This window comes from Ischnura elegans, chromosome 8, assembly GCF_921293095.1.
Source record: "Ischnura elegans chromosome 8, ioIscEleg1.1, whole genome shotgun sequence".
Taxonomy (NCBI): Eukaryota; Metazoa; Arthropoda; class Insecta; order Odonata; family Coenagrionidae; genus Ischnura; species Ischnura elegans.
In genome coordinates this window covers 117,359,861-117,377,109 of record NC_060253.1, presented here as the reverse complement: position 1 = coordinate 117,377,109, position 17,249 = coordinate 117,359,861, and the positions used below count along the sequence as shown (strand labels likewise).

At 38.9% G+C, this 17,249-nt stretch overlaps 1 protein-coding gene and 1 long non-coding RNA gene across 14 annotated transcripts in view; one reads left to right on the top strand and one right to left on the bottom strand.

Annotated features, from left to right (window-relative positions):
- Positions 1-17,249, top strand: part of LOC124163951 (Golgi reassembly-stacking protein 1-like) — a 96,390-nt gene that overhangs the window by 36,509 nt on the left and 42,632 nt on the right. For all 13 annotated transcript variants that reach the window (XR_006865887.1, XR_006865888.1, XR_006865885.1 and 10 more), the window contains one exon: positions 8,005-8,131. Coding sequence is in view for 9 of the 13 variants with exons in the window: in XM_046541078.1 (XP_046397034.1) it covers positions 8,005-8,131 (127 nt within the window). In the remaining 4 variants the exon portion in view is untranslated. The remainder of the gene's footprint in view (positions 1-8,004; positions 8,132-17,249) is intronic.
- Positions 10,653-13,164, bottom strand: LOC124163955. The gene is made up of 3 exons (XR_006865892.1): positions 12,794-13,164; positions 12,022-12,090; positions 10,653-11,917 (listed from the first exon to the last, which is right to left on the bottom strand). It is a non-coding gene; the product is annotated as an uncharacterized LOC124163955 (long non-coding RNA).

Sequence of the window (17,249 nt, the reverse complement as noted above, 5' to 3'; positions counted from 1 at the left end):
TTCACGAATGTTTTTTACCTCATGAATGTTGTTCTACTTTGAACAAAAAGGTTTTCAAAGTACTGGATAAAGATTTCCTTCCAGAGTATGATTCAGAAGTTCTTGATTAAGCGAGTGATATGGATATGCTAGTTGGGTTACTAAAAGAAAAACTGGTGACAGCAGGCAGTCAGCAAGAGATAATTCAGCTACTAACACCAGCTCCGACTTCGTGGATTTGAAAAAAGTAGCCACCGAAATTAATGCTAGTGAATATACAATTCGGCATGCTAGGGAATTCTAGGAATGAAAGGCATCATAGCCATACCAGATCCAAGGAGGGGCAAAAACATAGAACAAACTGCAGGGGACTTAATTCCGACATTCTACCAAAATTACGAGTATTCACGCCTTATGCCAGGAATGAAAGATAAGGTGAGTGTGTCCAAAAATGTCCACAAGCAAAAGAGGTTACTTCTAAAGTAACCTAAATGAGCTGTGTGCAGCTTTTTAATTTGAATTCCCACATGTAAAAATAGCATTTTCAAAATTCTGTCGGTCGTGGCCTAAATGGTGCGTGTTGGCAGGCTCCTCTGCAACCCATTCTGTGTGTGTCTGTGCTATCCATCAGAATGCATCGCTTCTTCTCCACGGATGCTCTATAGCGGAGACCTACAACAACCTATTTGACTACTTGGTAAGTTCCAAAGATAACAGGGATTGCATGTTACGGCACTGTTCAGAATGTATGTCTGACAAACTGAAGGAGCATCTGAAAAGTAAATTTGAGGAATGGGACCCTGAAGATGAAGTGACATACAATGGGTGACAACAGATCGGACCCAATAAATTAGGTTAACAGTGACTCTGGATGAATACATCAATAGTCTGGTGAACAATCTGGGAAAACTTCTCCCACATTCCTTCATAAACAAATCCCAGACGAGATACCTAAAAGAACTAAAAAATAACCTACAGCCAGATGAAGCCATTGTTTTGCTGGATTTCAGTGAAAACTACCATTATGTAATACAAGATGAGGTTCAGGGTCATCACTGGAATGAGGATGGTTGTTCCCTACATCCAGCGGTAATTTATACTCGTGGGCAGCTGAAGAAAGATCTCTGTGTGTCAAGTTTGTGTGCATTTTGTGACCATCTAGAACATGATGTAGCTTTCGTATTTGAAATGCAAAAAATAGTCACTCAGTTTTTAAAGGAAAAGTTCCTTGAAGTAAAGAAAGTGCAATATTTCAGTAATGGTTGAGCTGGCCAATATAAGAACTGTAAAAACTTTATAAACCTGTGCCATCATCACCTGGACTTTGACTTGCATGCTTCTTGGTCTTTTTTTTCAACTAGTCATGGGATATCTCCATGTGACGGGATAGGTGGAACAGTTAAGTGCATTCTTACAAGAGAAAGCCTTCAGCGGGATCTGGGTAATACAATGACTTCCATTGAAAAGGTGTGTGAGTTCTGCAAGTACAAAGTGGATAAAATTTCATTTTACGTTTTAAAAAAAGAACAATGATCAATGATTCGGCAACAATTAGAAACTCACTGGTACCTTGTAAAAACAATCCCAGGTACTCGTAGCTACCATTCTTCTATACATTATTGCGACAAAAAAAATTAGGTTTGATACCACATACAGTTCTGTCCACAATTTCTTGATAAAGCCAAGTTGGGAAGAAATTTTGACAAAAACTTGTACTACCGTATAAGCGTGTGTAAGAGGCGCACACGTGTTAGAGGTGCACCCTTATTTTGAGCATCGAAGCTATGAAGAAAAAAATTTGCGGCATTTTTTTATACTATGGCGCGGTGTTGCAGATGTATGACTGGAATTTCAAAAGTTATCGAAATTCCCTCTTTTAATACTAATTGAAATAGGAAATTTTGATAACTGCGGCGGTAATAGCGGCATAAGAGGGAGTACAAAGAGTTCCGATCCTCTCTTCGCATACACCGTTGCTCTACGATGCTTGTCCTATTCACGAACAATTTTGTCTAAATGCTCTCGCAGGAGTATTGCAATAGAATTGCAGCCCTGTAAAATTTTAAGGCAAAACACGACAGGCACATAGCATGAACCTTCCCAAGAGCTTGGACAACAATAGGGGCAATCTCAGCGCCGTAGGATAATAACCACTTCGTAGATTTAATGGAGTCACACTCGGCCCTCCATCAGCCAATGCCTCGGCCATTTTTTTTTCCTTTCCGAGACCCCACAGGATAATATCGAGTTACAGGGGAACAATGGAAACGTGTTTCACCCCTACCCCGTCTCACCAACTGACCTTGATCGATCTCCCAGTTTCTGGAGGCCAAATGCTTGGCGAGTCATCTACTGAGCCCGAAGATATCTCGATAGCCTTCAGTAATTGTATGACAAGCACGAGGTTCAAAAAAAAGAAAGAGATCTAACGCGACGCATACCTGACAGAATTTAAGTTTTTTAAGCTCTAATTGTTTGACACAAAGGTTTATAGTTACAACAAGGCTACTAATATTCAAAATAGTCCAAATAGGACAATTTCGGAAGAAACAAGCGTAGCATAAGCGCATTCAAACAAGACGAGACGGACTGGAAACTTTAGGCTATGCAAACTGCATATATCACATTGCTGCGCCTTCGCCCCTTCGCTTTGAAGGCAACGACGTCACATGCTAGATCGAACGTGTTCGTCCCTTGCTCCTTCGCTCGTAGCCTCGTTGCTTCGAAGATGGAGGGATCGCGCTCCTTCCCCTCGACCTCTCCTTCCGCACTCTTCACTTATAAGTTTGTGTAAGAGGCGCACCCTCATTTTCGGCTGTAATTTCTGGGAAAAAAGGTGCGCCTCTTACACACGCCTATACGGTAATTCTTTTGTGGCCTGCTTGTATGACAATCACTGGTTTTTTGGGCTACTTATGTCAAAGGATGTTGATGCAGGTGATATAAAAGTGAAATTCTTTATCATTTTACTGGCCAAAAGAGAAAGAAGATATTTGCAATGTTCCTGTAAATAATGTTATTTGTTATGTGGAAACTCCTACCACAAGAGGCTCAGGACGAATGCATTACTTATCGGAGAATGACATTGAACGTGTGAACCGACGGCTGTTGGATTTAAAAGGAAAACTTGGAATTACCACTACTGGGAAAGAAATGAAACTCTAGTGTAACTGAAATATTAGCTTTCTCAGAGATAGGCCCCATTGAAGACCTTTAATACTACCCTATTTAACTACAAACTGATGCACAGACAAAAGTGACTATATATTGTGATAGTTCATTTATAAGTTGTGCAACATTAATGAAGTAAAACACATTCGTGAGGTTTTTGTCAATACAAAATGGAGAAAGTTAACTTGTATTAACATGCATCCTGTATTTGATGTGTTTTATATAGCAACAATCAAGTTTTCCCCAGCAATGATGGGTAAGTGCTATGAATTCCTTAAAATATTCTATTTCAAAAATATATTTTTCTTATTGGGAGAAAAACAACCTGCACATAAAAAAATGTTTTAATTTTTGAATGTATTTTGCACTAGATATATGTTGTAAATATTTTCTTAGATATAGAAAACAGTTAACACAAGCATTTCATCACACTTGAAGGAGGACCCAGCACTGACGACCAGAGTCGTGAAAAGGGATTTTTTTTGCATAACATTTTTTTTAATAACAAAGCAAGCAAAAAGCCATGAATTTTATTTTTACAGGTGGTGGGTCATACCTTAAAGAATATTAGAAAAAATAATTTAGCTTGATTCAGATATTGCCTCAGGTAAAAATTTGATGTTTTATAGAACCATGTGTTTGACGCAAAATTTTCTAAAATCTTATGAAACATACGAGTTTAGAGAATTTCCAATATTCCTTAGGATATTTTTCAATTAGTTTTTGGAATCCTCATGACTTCTATAGTAAACCTGCAAATTTTCATAAGAATCGGATGAAAACTATGGCTGAGACAAATTATTTCCCTCTGGAGGTACAAGTGCCTCTGGAGACCACATTCATTGAAAAACTGCAGTTTCACCCAAACTTCAAATGGTCGTGAAAAAAAAACTATTAGAGATAGCCAAGAAATATTTTACACTGTTTCATTCCAGCATGGAAGGATGAAAATTGGCAAGTTTCATCAAAATCCGAGTCGGTGGGTGTCATGCCTGGATGAACTGACATGGAATGACACACTGAATGTCGTATATGTAAGAGAAAGATGAAAATAGTAGCTTATTTAGGTTTAGGAAGAAAAAAGCACTAGTTTCCTGCGTCGTAAAATGGTCAAAGAATGTAATTCTTTCGCCAACAATTCTCAGCTATTTCTATCAATGAATCCAAGACGAACAGATAGTAAAAGAATACCGGAAATATTGACCTTTTATAACTGCACTGAAGGAGGTCTAGCCACATTAGACAAAATAGGCAGCACCTATCATACGAACAAGAACATCGGGAGAGGGTCCATGGCCATTTTCTTTCATTTGCCAAACACTGCTGATATCAGTGCATTTGTTATACCTAGGTATTCCAATTCATAAAAGGAATTGCAAAAAAGTTTTCTTCGTGAGATAGCTCGATCGTTAACTTTTCCATACAGTAAAATTAGATCGATATTGAACACGATCTCTAGAGACTCGAAAAAATAGGGAAGTATGCGTAAAATGAGCCTGAGAAAAGGATGAGGAGAAATAAAGAAAAAAGTTGGAAGATGTGTTTTTTTTTCCAACTGATATACAAACAAAAATATACTGTGAACTTTGTTAGAAACTAATGCGTGGTACACATTTCCTGAAAATTTTGAAAAGTGATTAGAAGCAAATAAATAGTTTACATGATTTATTTTCTATATTCTTTAGATTCAATAAAACTTTTCAATAGCATGAAAGTGAACTTCTGTTGAGGACTACATATTTGTTAGTTTACCTTTCCAATGCTGTATATAATTTGTAAAAGGAGCATTTCAATAGTTATAAGTGACCGTAATATCATCGTAAATTTTTCCTCAAGAATACATTTTGGGAAATCGATGCAATATCGATAAGTAGATTAATTTAGTACATTTATTAGTATTTACGTAAGGCAAATAGAGGTCAAAGCTGAAAATATGATGAGATACAGTGATAGATATTTATAAAAGTATATGCCACGTATTTATAACTCAATATTTCAACTGTGCTCTTTGGCTGAAACAAAAAAATGGCAATTTTTTTCCGGAGGAACTGGGACTGCCTACTGGAAAATTGGGTATTCAAAAACATTTTCTTAAAAAAATAAAAGTTGAATTTATGGTTTGAAATATATAGTGTATCCATTTCTAAATAAACAAAGGATGCGTAGCGATGTGAAATTTTTAAATAATATATACTGTTCGACAGAAATTGAAGAAAATCTTTTGGGGTGTCAAAGACACCCCACGCGACCATTTATGTTCGGAAAATGGGCGCGACTACCGCCGGGTTAATCGGTTTTCAAAAATTGGTTTCGTAGAAGAGGAGTTCATTCAATGGGGTTTTTCACTACACCCATGTCTCGTATAGCGCAATTTTGATATAGCGCAAATTCGTTCTTCAGGGAAACATTGCAATGCAGTGTAGCCTAATCAAAATCTTAAACGCTCTCATGATAAAATGTGAACTTGCGCTAAGTGCACACAAAATTGCAATCTTTTACGCATATTAACATTATTGCTCGCCTCAAATCTTCTTTTTTGTTTATATATTAATCGAAATCCATTGCTGTGCAATGGCCAAAAGTATTACTCGTCATTGGGTCCAGATAGCCGGCCTACCGAAGTAATTTATCTCGTCTCCTTAACAGAATGGTAATAAATAATTTAGATCATTAATCAAGCGTGAGGCTGGTGGAAATGAGTTTCTTTTTAAGCAATACAGTTTGAGATGTATTTTTGCCGTCATAGGATATCGGGCGATTGACTTCCAGGTAGAGGGTCTACGCTATAGCCTTCAAGGTCATCGGTATTCACGGGGGAGAAATGGAGCGGTGGCCGAGTTGCATATGAATCAATAGCATCAACACATAAAAGGGTCCGCTATAGAGCCTCAAACACAATGGCTTCGCTCCCTCCCCGCAGTCGTAGGCCTTCTGCGTCTCAGGAATACAGTTCAAAGGTAGAAGGTGATTTAGATGGAGCCATACAGAGTAAAAACCAAAAGAATATGGCAAAAAATAGGAATGCGTGTAGAAAAATCAAGAATTTATCAAGAAACACCTTAAACCTAGAAGAAGTCAATTGCTTTGAAAATGGAGAGCGTCAAAGCGATATTGCTTGGAAGTTTAAACGCACGATGCCTTATTCTTAATAAAGACGAAGTTAAAACATCAGTGACCTCTGCCGCACCAGCTTCAACCAAGCGGTCTACACATACAGAAAGTTCATAGTGAATCAGTACAAAAAGACGAGGGTGGTAATCGCTCCGAGACATTCAGTGAAAGCTCCGGTTGGTTCCAGAATTTAAACGGCAAGCAGGTATTTTCAGTGCGGCGATATCAGGTGAATCTGCAAGTGTTGATAGCGCAGTCACCACAACATTTTCTGATGAGCTCCAAGCTGTGATTGAAAGTGGCTCCTTTCCCCTCGACTAGTTTTTAGTGTTGATGAGACGATATTCTTTTGGAAAAGAATGCATTCTCGTTCATTCATTTTCAGGGAATGAAAACCTGGGTCAGGTTTCGAGGCATTTAAAGACTGTTTCACGTAGCTGCTAATGACTTGGAGGACTTCAAATTAAAATGATTTATCATTCATTAACTCTGCTGGCTATGAAATGGCATTCAAAGAAGCATTTTCCTGTCATTTCAATGAGCAACAAAAGGGCCTGGGTGACACGATAGTTGTTTTTACACTGGTTTGAAATATCGTCAACTGTCGGCAACGCATTATGATCCCCTGAGATAGCAGATGTTGGCCCACCCACACGACAGGAGGGAATTTCGAAAGCACGTAAGAATTTTTTTTTAACGTGAATAAAAGTCTTTGAATGCAAGCATACTATCTTTAAAGGTGTTTAAACTATAAACATTTATATAAATAATGTTTTCTAAGGCTTTTTATGGGAATATAGATGTTTTAGAGGAAATTCAATGCCCAAGACCTATGCTACCAGGAATGCATCCCTATCTTCCCAGTGTTAAAACGCTCTCATATAACGCAAATTCGTATAGCGCAAAGATCCCAAGGAACGCATCCCTTGCGCTATACGAGACATGGGTGTACCGTGTTTACATAGACAATTGGCCGGACCAATAGCATTTGTTCGTTGAACGGAGTTCTTCGTTCAGCGGGAGTTCGTTAATGTGAGGTTTTACTGTATTTTTTACTACATCTTTCACATAGGCTTCACGATAGACAAGCGCATTGTGGGGGCCCCTAAGCTCTGGGCCCAAGGCGATTGCTGATCAGCTGACCTAGTCAGCATTTGTTCGTTGCATATCGGCTGACGTGGTGATTATCACCAGGGGCGGTTTGGGCTGGTCGCTCAAGCCCCTCTGTTTTATGTCGAGAGGTATTTTGTTTTGCAATCAGTCAACAGCCCTTATTTTGACCTCTCTGAGCACAAAAATCGTAGATGCCTGTTCAAAAAGCTTTCTGAAAGTGAGATATTCAAGTTAAGAGATGGCATTTTCTCTTAAAGGTCATATCACATGGGGCACTTCATTTTTGCAGGTTAGCACTGAAAATGTTTGTTGAAATTGCAAGAATGCATGCTCGGGATTAGAACAGAGGTTATTTTGCCGTCTCGCATCCACGCATCCTCACATTTATTCTAGCAATACTCCTCTATACACGACGAAATATTGATTATGCCTCGGTGTGTACGTAAGATTGCACAATTACGTGCTCCTTGTAAAACGGCCTTTAGAATTGGAATAAATCACTGGATTAAACATGTGTTGTAACAGATTGACTCAGTATAAATATCATAAAATGGCCTTATTTCTCAAGATACTTAGGAAAGTGGTTGCGTCTGTTGCTGATTGTGTTACATGTGTTTGTCTTTGTTGCAGAGGACTTGTTCTCGCTGATTGAGGCCCACGAGGGGCGTGCGTTGAAGCTGTACGTGTACAATACTCAGGAGGACGCTTGCTGTGAGGTGACAATCACGCCCAACTCGGGGTGGGGAGGAGAGGGGAGGTAAGTGAATATTCAGCACTCTCGCTAACAGCCTTATCACAAAGGTCTGGCTTTTACGAAGCAAATCGTTTGTCCCAGTGTAGGAGCCAATCCAATCTATAGTTAAAGAAACGTCATTAAGAAATTTAAGTTGTTACTAAATCTATAATCCCTGCCCCGAGCCTTATTCATGAAGGCCTCGATTTTGTCGTATCCTCAACAATGTCGAGGGGGCGACGTTCAAGCCTCTACGTTTCCGTAAGTTGCAATTCCACAAAGCTTATTGTCGCTGTTTTGAGGCCACCCTAGGCAGAATAAATATCGAGGCGACGTAGGCCTCGACAATTATTTCGAGTCTTGTTTATACTCTATTTACAAGGATAGCAGCTGACGTATTTAGAACCTTACAGTTCAGTAGCTGACGTACGTATGATGGTGATCACGGTCTTATTTCATATATTTAAGAAGGCAAAATAGGTATAATGATACATGTATGGTTGTATAATTTAATAATATCATAATTCCAAAAACCGAAGTTTCATGAGGTTGTTTCATAAGCTATCACCTGTGTTATTTTCTGTGAAGAATCGTTATTAAATATTCGCCAACACGAATCTCAGTCACATTAGAACAATATTTATGTAGCGGATTTTACTGCCCCTAAATTTGTGGAGTTGGGCAAAACTCATGAACTCCCACTGACTGATTTAGGGTTGTGTCAAGGTTCGTGTTGATTTCGTGATTATCATGGGTTGTGTTCATCTATCCGATGCATGTTATATGGCTGTGTTTTCTGCTGTAGGTGATTGATGTAGCAATGTTGGAAAGGAGGAAAATCTCTGTAGTAATATCGAGAAAATGGTAACTTTATTGAGGGTTGTTTTTTATACCTAGACTATAGCTCGCCAGCATGGAAACAACTTACAGCTGTAGAGATAAATGAGTGTGCTTGTTTTGAACTGTAGTAGGTGGTGGTTCTCTTTGAACTTGATAATTTATGGAATACCTAGTTCTCTAAATGCATTGTACTTATGTGTGGATAGCATGAGATAAATACGTTTACATATTGTGCATTGATTCATAATATTTTGGAGCCAAACATCACATGCATCATTGGTACTTTCTTGTTATAACGTGTTGAATATGAATTATGGTTTTCATCGTGTAGCAATTTCCTGATTTTTATGCTTCTTCATGACCGTTGCCATATCATAAGTACTACTGTTTTAGTGCTACTGATTCTTTCCCATGAGCATGGTAAGTTATCATTCCTTAACACTTTCAACGCGGCGGTAATTTTTTTAAGTTTTGCCGGTGACTGAATTTTAATTCTTTGGTTTTAGATGGTTTTGGTCTCATTTTGAATAGATTGTTCATTGGAAGTTACGAAAAAAAATTTTTTTTATGAAAAATCGCAATTTCAAATTTGACGACGATCGTCGTCCGACGTCACCGGATAGCACTGCAGTCGTGTAATGCGTGGTTGCATAACCGAGCCCATTTTTCCGATGACTTTTTCTTTTTACCGTATGCCATGTTCTGTCTCTAATCTGACATGTCAATTGAATATAAATTGATCCGTGCCGTAAATATTAATTAGCAAGAACGTTGATGGCTGTGTAATATTTGAATTTCTTAGTCGTTGATAGAGAATTATGTGGCATGACCTTTTCTATTTCAACTTTTTGAATTTCTATTTGAAGGATCCGACGAGGAATATATCTTTCAAATCAAAGACGAGGTGGGAATTTAAAACAAATAAAGATGTAAATTTCATATATTTAAATTAACACTAAGAGGACGAGAGTTTCGCCCCACCTATAAGGACGGCTAGTGTTCATTTGATCACAAATTCCTTTTATCGAATTCAATGCCGTTTTTCTACCCATTGACGGTGTTATTGTAATATTGTTCAAATCCATTCTTTAAAAACTTATCTTAGCATTAACAATGGTATTTCTGTTGAAAACTATACGTAATTATTATTTCTGAAAATAATGAGTTATATTATGTTCAGTTGTCATGAGTCTCAAAGTAAATTCTCTCAAATTTCAAAATTATATTGTTTTAAATGAAAAAAAGGACCTGCTCTAACCATTTATCTATATATAAAAAATGATTTTTCATTCATTGAAACTAAAATGTATAAAATATTTCGAAGCATAATTTTTCAGACTCGTTTTTATTTTTTCGGCGCAATTTCCGGTAAATATATTTTTGCGTTGAAACAAACAAAGGAGGAATAATACAGAGAAGGAGACGACATTCCAAGTGGATACAAAAATTGGGTTTAGACGACAACTTCCGAAGTGCTAATCACCCGAACCCGACCCGGGTGCTGATCCCTATCTTCTAGGAACTTGCGCTAATGCTTCTTACCCGTTCCAGGAGGGAATACCAAAGTTAGGAAACAATAGAATTTTACATCTTTCGCTCTTCCTCTGCACTCCCGAAAGGAAACAACGGTTTTCACCAGGTACATGGTGGGGGGACCGAAAACCAGGAAAAATAAAAAATATTTTGAAATTATTATCATTTAATACTTAAATTTTACATAACATTTAATAATGGAATACATAATATTTAATACATTAAATCATGGAGAGGACTAACATTGAACATTTCTATGAAATGCTTCAAAGCATGGCTTCAAGCACAGGGGTGGGCATCCCTCACAGGCGGGGCAAAAATATGCCGTCTCCTTCCTGAACCCTCTAGACTAATAGAACGTGCAGCGTCGTTGAGGGACACGTTTTCGTTTTTGGTCGATGTCATGTGTCTCCGGAAAGTGCTTAGACAATCCAAGGACCCTGGAGGTTAGGCTGGGAGAGGAACGAGGAATAGGTTCGGAATATGACGGACTGATTTTGTAGAGTCGATCAGACGGTTGCGGCTCATCACGACCAGGATTACTAGCAAAATGCAGAGCTTGCATGATCGCGGTGAACCTGTCCCTACCAATGCATTTCCTAAAGCAAGGATAATTGAAAAGGGGGTCTACACTCCAATAGTCGGATATTCTACTCAATGGGCATGTGCTCATGTGGTAGAGAACCCCAAAAACGTTAAAAATTCCACCGATGTGAGCGGCTTCCACTTCGTTATTCTTGCTCGGGGAAATACATTAGCAGAAATTAAAACGTCTGCTTGTCTATTTGTCTCCGTCACTATCAAGTCCACCATGTCATCTGTCATGAGGAGGTCAAAATATTTACGGGGATCGTCTCCTGAGTCTTGCGTCTTGAGGCCAGGGGTGTCAGTGAAGGGGAATTGTGGGTGGGTTGGTCTTTTTTCCGTCCAAGTGTAAGTCTTTGTCGCAGTTCTCGTCATAAGGGGAGAGGACTGAGAGCATAGAGGGCCAGGAGGGGAAGGAGAAGCATATCTTGAGGGATCACCCACTCTGCCTTCTTCTTCATCCTCCGAGGATCCCCACTGCGTTTCCCCGAAGGAGGAATCTTCGCTTTCTTCGTCCATAGAAAGAAGTTCCGCCATCTCCTCTGCAGAAAGCACCCTCCCGAATCTTCTTTCTTCCTCCCTCCTCTTCCTTTTAGGGGGTGGAAATGACCGCGAGGCCGATGGCTGCGGACTTGGGGGACGAGAAGGGGTGTCAGGGGGCTGGTGGCTTTCACCAGAACTCGAAGGGCTGGGGTACTGCTGGAGGTTGGAAGGGGAGGTTATGAGGGGAGTTGGGTGGTTTTCTCAATAGACTGGCTTTTGACACCCCGCTTCCCTTTCTTCGGGACCCCTTTCCCCAGTAGTCCCTTCCCTTTGCGGTCCATTCCCCCTTGTTACCTCCGCGTTTCCTTTCTGAAAACAAGAATGTTTACAAGTACATGTTTATATAAATGTATAACAAGAAAAAACATCGCATAGCAATGAAATAATTGAGTAATGTTTATGATATCACGTACCTTACTGCCTAAGAACTTGGATCGGAAGTTATCAGGAAATTTTTGTAAAATTTCGCTTCCACTTGTTTGCTATATACAGGAGAAAAAGAAACAATATCAGCAGGCAAAATTGAAGCAAATCAATAATAGTACTTTTATTAAAATTACAATAACAACAAGCGCAAATGATGATAAATATTTATCGAATGTCATAAAGGAAATATTCAAGTTACAAGTGACTGGAGTAAAATACTGCAAATTATCACCTATTGAAGACAAACTAGTAAAAAAACGTAAAATATTTGCTAATAGCATATTCCTGGTAAAATTAAATGCAGCAATGTAATCACATGGTCCGGAATGCATTGTAATGCTTAGCCTCAATCTAAACTAGAATAATGAGTATCTGTCCAAAACGGAATTTTTTTTCACATAATGTAACAATTTTACTGAACGACTTTACTTCTCTGCTTTAAAATACAATTAAAGAAAACAACTTTAAATTCACGAAGTTATTTTGTAAAGGCAATTTCAAAATTTTATCACAAGCGATATATCTCCAAAAAAAAAAATTATAAAAAAAATAAAAAAACACCGATGAAATCGTAATATGGGTACGAGGAGAATGCAGAGGTGAAAGGGGGGGGGGGAGGAAATCTCAAATAAAACAATGCAAAACTTTCAACTAATGATTTTTACCACATACGAAAGTTGTTTTACGTTAAAAAGGGGTCGGTAAACATTAAAACCACAAAAAGAGAGTGATAATTAACAAAAAAAAAGTGTAACTTACCACCGAAAAGAAACAGCTGTAGGAACCTTCCTGGAGATGAGTCGCTCCGGCTACTGGCGATGCACTCGCTCTGAGGGCTAATGAACGACTGACAAGCGAAATGGAAGCGCTATGGGTCGGCGTCTCTCGTATATGGCCTTGGAAAGGGAGAGCGGACTTGGACGACGATCGTCGTCCGGCATCACTGGATAGCACCCGGCGGACGACGATCGTCGTCAGTCAGCGTTGAACGTGTTAATAGAACTATAAAGGGACGTAGTTGTGAGATAAATTAACGTCTCTCGTAGGAATTGTAAAGGCTTTATATGAACTCCGGTGGAGTGCTATGAATGAGAGTACCTATCCCGCACTTAATTAAAGATCTTTTTTTAAATTAGAAATTAAGAGGTATTAATTAAAGATCAAGTTGCTTAACACTTTCACTGCTGGCCATTTTGATGAAAAATATCACCGTGAGCGGCAGTGGTTTTTGTGCATAACTAAGTAGATATGTCTCTATGGATACGGTAAAAAATGATAATAATGATCCTATGATTGTTTTAAACAAATAATATGAAGGACGCACGGGTGTGTCCTCCGCTCACAGCATTGGCAAAGCTATGCAACCCGTGTCACATGAGTTATGCAACCCGCTCCACGACAAAATTTTATCTCCCTTAATTCTTTTCTAACGTTCATGTATTTCGACTTATTTTGCAAACAAATAGATATATTTAAAAATTTGGAGCATTCGAAAATGATAAAATTTTATTTTTAATGATATATTTTTTTATTTTTAATGAAATAATATTTTTCTCGTAAAATAATTACAAACTCATAATTTACTCAATGTTTTGGGATAACTTTCAAGAATCAAACTGAAAAAAACACTAGAATGAAGAGTGCTATTTAAGTCAGTGATATTATTACGGAGGCTTTCGTGGTTACTTGATTGGTGATGGTTTTCCGGGGTGTAAACCCTGTGTAACGCGGTGTAAATCCGGAAAACCATCACCAAGTCAGTGATATATTTTAGACTTACGAAAATATCCCAAAGCATAAAGTCGTTTTTTTTACGGGCAATCAGGATCTCACTCTATACACTCACTCTATTTTTGGCACATTTTTCACTGCACTTTTTTCTTCCCTTTCTTTTCATTTCCAAATTATGTGGCGAGTGAATATGTTCAGGGGAACTCATTGAAGGCATTGCCTCAGGATAGACATTTGGCAATGATTTTATTAGTTCATCACGGTATTCTAACAATTTTTTACGTTTCCCACTAAATCTTTGGTATAGAATGAAAGAATGAATAATTATTATCTGAATAAAGTATATTCTCAACTTAAGGTACCAATGGAGAGTTTTTTGTTATGCAAAGACAATATGACAACAACTGATCGGTCTTGTCTTTGCCTCCAATATGTTTATTGTAGGCGTCCACCATACTGGGCTTAGTTGAAACCCTTCCCTGCCTGCTCGCAAAATCGTGTCCATACTCGGACGAAATCATCTTCACATCTCTTTTATCCCTCCATTTCAAAACGCACCCCTCCCATTATATTGTAGCGAGCCACACATTCACCCTTCTCTAATTTTTCAATAAAATATCAGGGTTATTTATTTCTTCATTAGCAGAATGACTCTACAGTATGCTCTATCTGTACAGTATGTTTTTGCAGACATTGGGAAAGGTTCACGCTGTCGTAAAAGTTATCCATGTACACAGTGTACCCCTTATTTTTAAAATTTGCCAAGAATTTGTGAGTCACTTTCTCAGCGTTCCCTGCTCCCTCCACTTCTTTACTCTCGGTGCCAAAATGTATCAAGCAATCCAAAACCAAACCGCATTGATTAGTGATCACGTATAATTTTATTTTGTATTTGTGATGTTTGTTAGGAATGAATTGTTTTAATAGTAACCGTGGATAACGTCAACTACATAGAACCACGGATTCGTCTAGACTCACAGCCCTTTCCGCGTAGCACACTTCACTCATACTTGCATAGAATGTATCATGCAAGGGTCGTATTTTGTAAAATGGATAACTGGGTAAGTGTTCGCCTTCAACCACATTTCAAAGTGCATAGTGCGCAATATGTGCAGAAGCTATCTCGATATATGCATTTGGAAAAAACAGGGAGATTATATATTTCAGATTTTTTCCAATTATATTATAATCTACTAAGAGAAATATTTCCCATTTCGGAAATTGAAGTCCAAAAAATTTCCAATTATCTTGGACTCAAGACTTATTCCATGACGCTATTCTAACATTTGGAGAAGTATTATTTCGAACTACATTTTCAGCATTCATTTTCGTTTCTGTTACAACTCAAAAAAACGTCATTGGCAATGAGTAGGGACATGCAAAAGTCGCAAATGCGATAACGCGAATTTTAACGCAAATTCCGGGGTTTTCCCGCGAAAAATGCGATTTCCGCGGTTTTCCCGCGAATACGCGAATTTCGTGGTAATTGCGATTTTCTCCAATTCATGGGCGATTTTCACTAACTCAGACGCGATTTTCACCATATTTTTCTTCTGCTCATGCTTCTCCCACGAAATTGTTTTTCGAGGCGTACATTTAAGCCGTAATTTTTTCACTGCATTGGCCGCTTTCTGACGCGACGAATTTCCATAGGCCGCCGTTCACGGCACAGTGCCGTGAGATGTCTCGTTTGAAAGTGAGAGAGATGTCTTGTTCGAAAATGGCCTGAATTTCACGGAACTGTGCCGTGAACAGCGGCCAGCGAAAAGTCCTCGCATTTGGAAGTTGTCTTAAGGTAGCACTGAGTGTATTTCACGCCATAAACGGCGCACTGCCGGGCCGGATTGAACCTTGCCTTGCTGACTGTCAACAACGCCATGCGTCAACTGCGCGATTCTACTCGCTTGAAGACATGCATTGAGATCAATGGTTATTTGAAAGCACAGTGCCGTGCCGTTGACGACGGCCGGAGCAAAGCAAAAGTCTGAAAGCGGCAAAATATGGCTGTGCGCTTTCTATTCCGTGAAATACACACGGAGCTACATTGTGGCAGCTTTCAGCCGAAACGACTTATCGCCAGCTGCCGTTCCCGGCTCAGCGCCGTAAAATTCAGGCCACTTTCTGACAAGACGAATCTCTGGATTTCACGGCACTGTAGAGGGAACGGCGGCCCGCGGAAATTAGTCGCGTCGGTGAGCGGCCAATGCCGTGAAAAAATTACGGCTTAAATATACGCCTCGAAAAACAATTTCATGCAGAGCAGAAGGAAAAAAAATGAAAATCGCGTCTGAGTTGGTGAAAATCGCCCATGAATTGGAGAAAATTCATGATTTCCACAAAGAAACACACTCGAGGAAATAAGGCGACTTGTTTGTCCAGAGGATGTCTAAACCGTATTCACGATGTCTACAAAGTAGCCAAAATGCCATGGGAATCTGATGGTTGACTTAATAAAATTACTGGAGGATTCAAACTATCCAAATGCTCATATTCTATAAAGAGTTAACCCTTTTGCTGCTAATGACGGAAATGTACGGCAGGATGTTTCTTGACCCGGGAGACGAAAATCTTCGTCTGAGATTTTCCTACGCAGGCCTAATGCCGAAAATACGTTTCCTTGGTCTCCTCCTTTTATGACATTCGTGGGTTCGCAAAGTCTAAGTTTCGGGACCCAACACAGGCCAACACCATGGACTGGCAAAATCTGTGCAAAAACTGCCGAAATCCGCAAGCATTTACCTAGACCCTTGTCTCTTATTACCCCTCTTTGTTGCAAGGGACCGCAGTCATGCAATTGTTCATTCAGTTAGATTGCGAAATAAATATATGGTTCTTTCTCAAAAAATATAAACTAAGAACTGAATTCTTTGTCTTTTGGCAGCGTTTACAATTTTTAAACGAAATTCTACCATAAATGTTAACTTATATCTCGCTTTCAGTATAAAATCAACATGGAAATTGTTACTGCAGTAAATTCATTAATGCTGACAGTAGAGCTTCATTCAAAATTTTAATATTCTCAGAATAAATCAAGGAATTCAATTGGAAGACTGCAATTTACGTGCAATCAACAATCATCTATATAGATTTAGATATAAATTCACATAAACAAAGCATGAGTTGACAGTGAACCAATGCCACTGGTAGGGTTATAAACCACGAAAGGAGAGAGACCAACTACCCTCAGAGTCCAAGATAATGCAAAATGCCCACTAGGAAGGATCAGAAAAGGTTGGTGTTGAGAGTGTTTTATTATCTGCAAGACCTTTCTTAACAGATGTCCAGCATAAATGCTCCATACAGAGGGGACTGAAGAGTCTCATGGAGCGCAGTCCTGCATTCATGCTAAGGAGAGAACTCCACCATTTTGAAAGAGTTAAAAGTTAAAAATGAGCCTCGAGAATATTCATAAGAGTACTTTTTTTTTTAGATAAAACCACTTATTACATCTGCGAAACATGAAAACCTCTAACGCAGCTGCTGT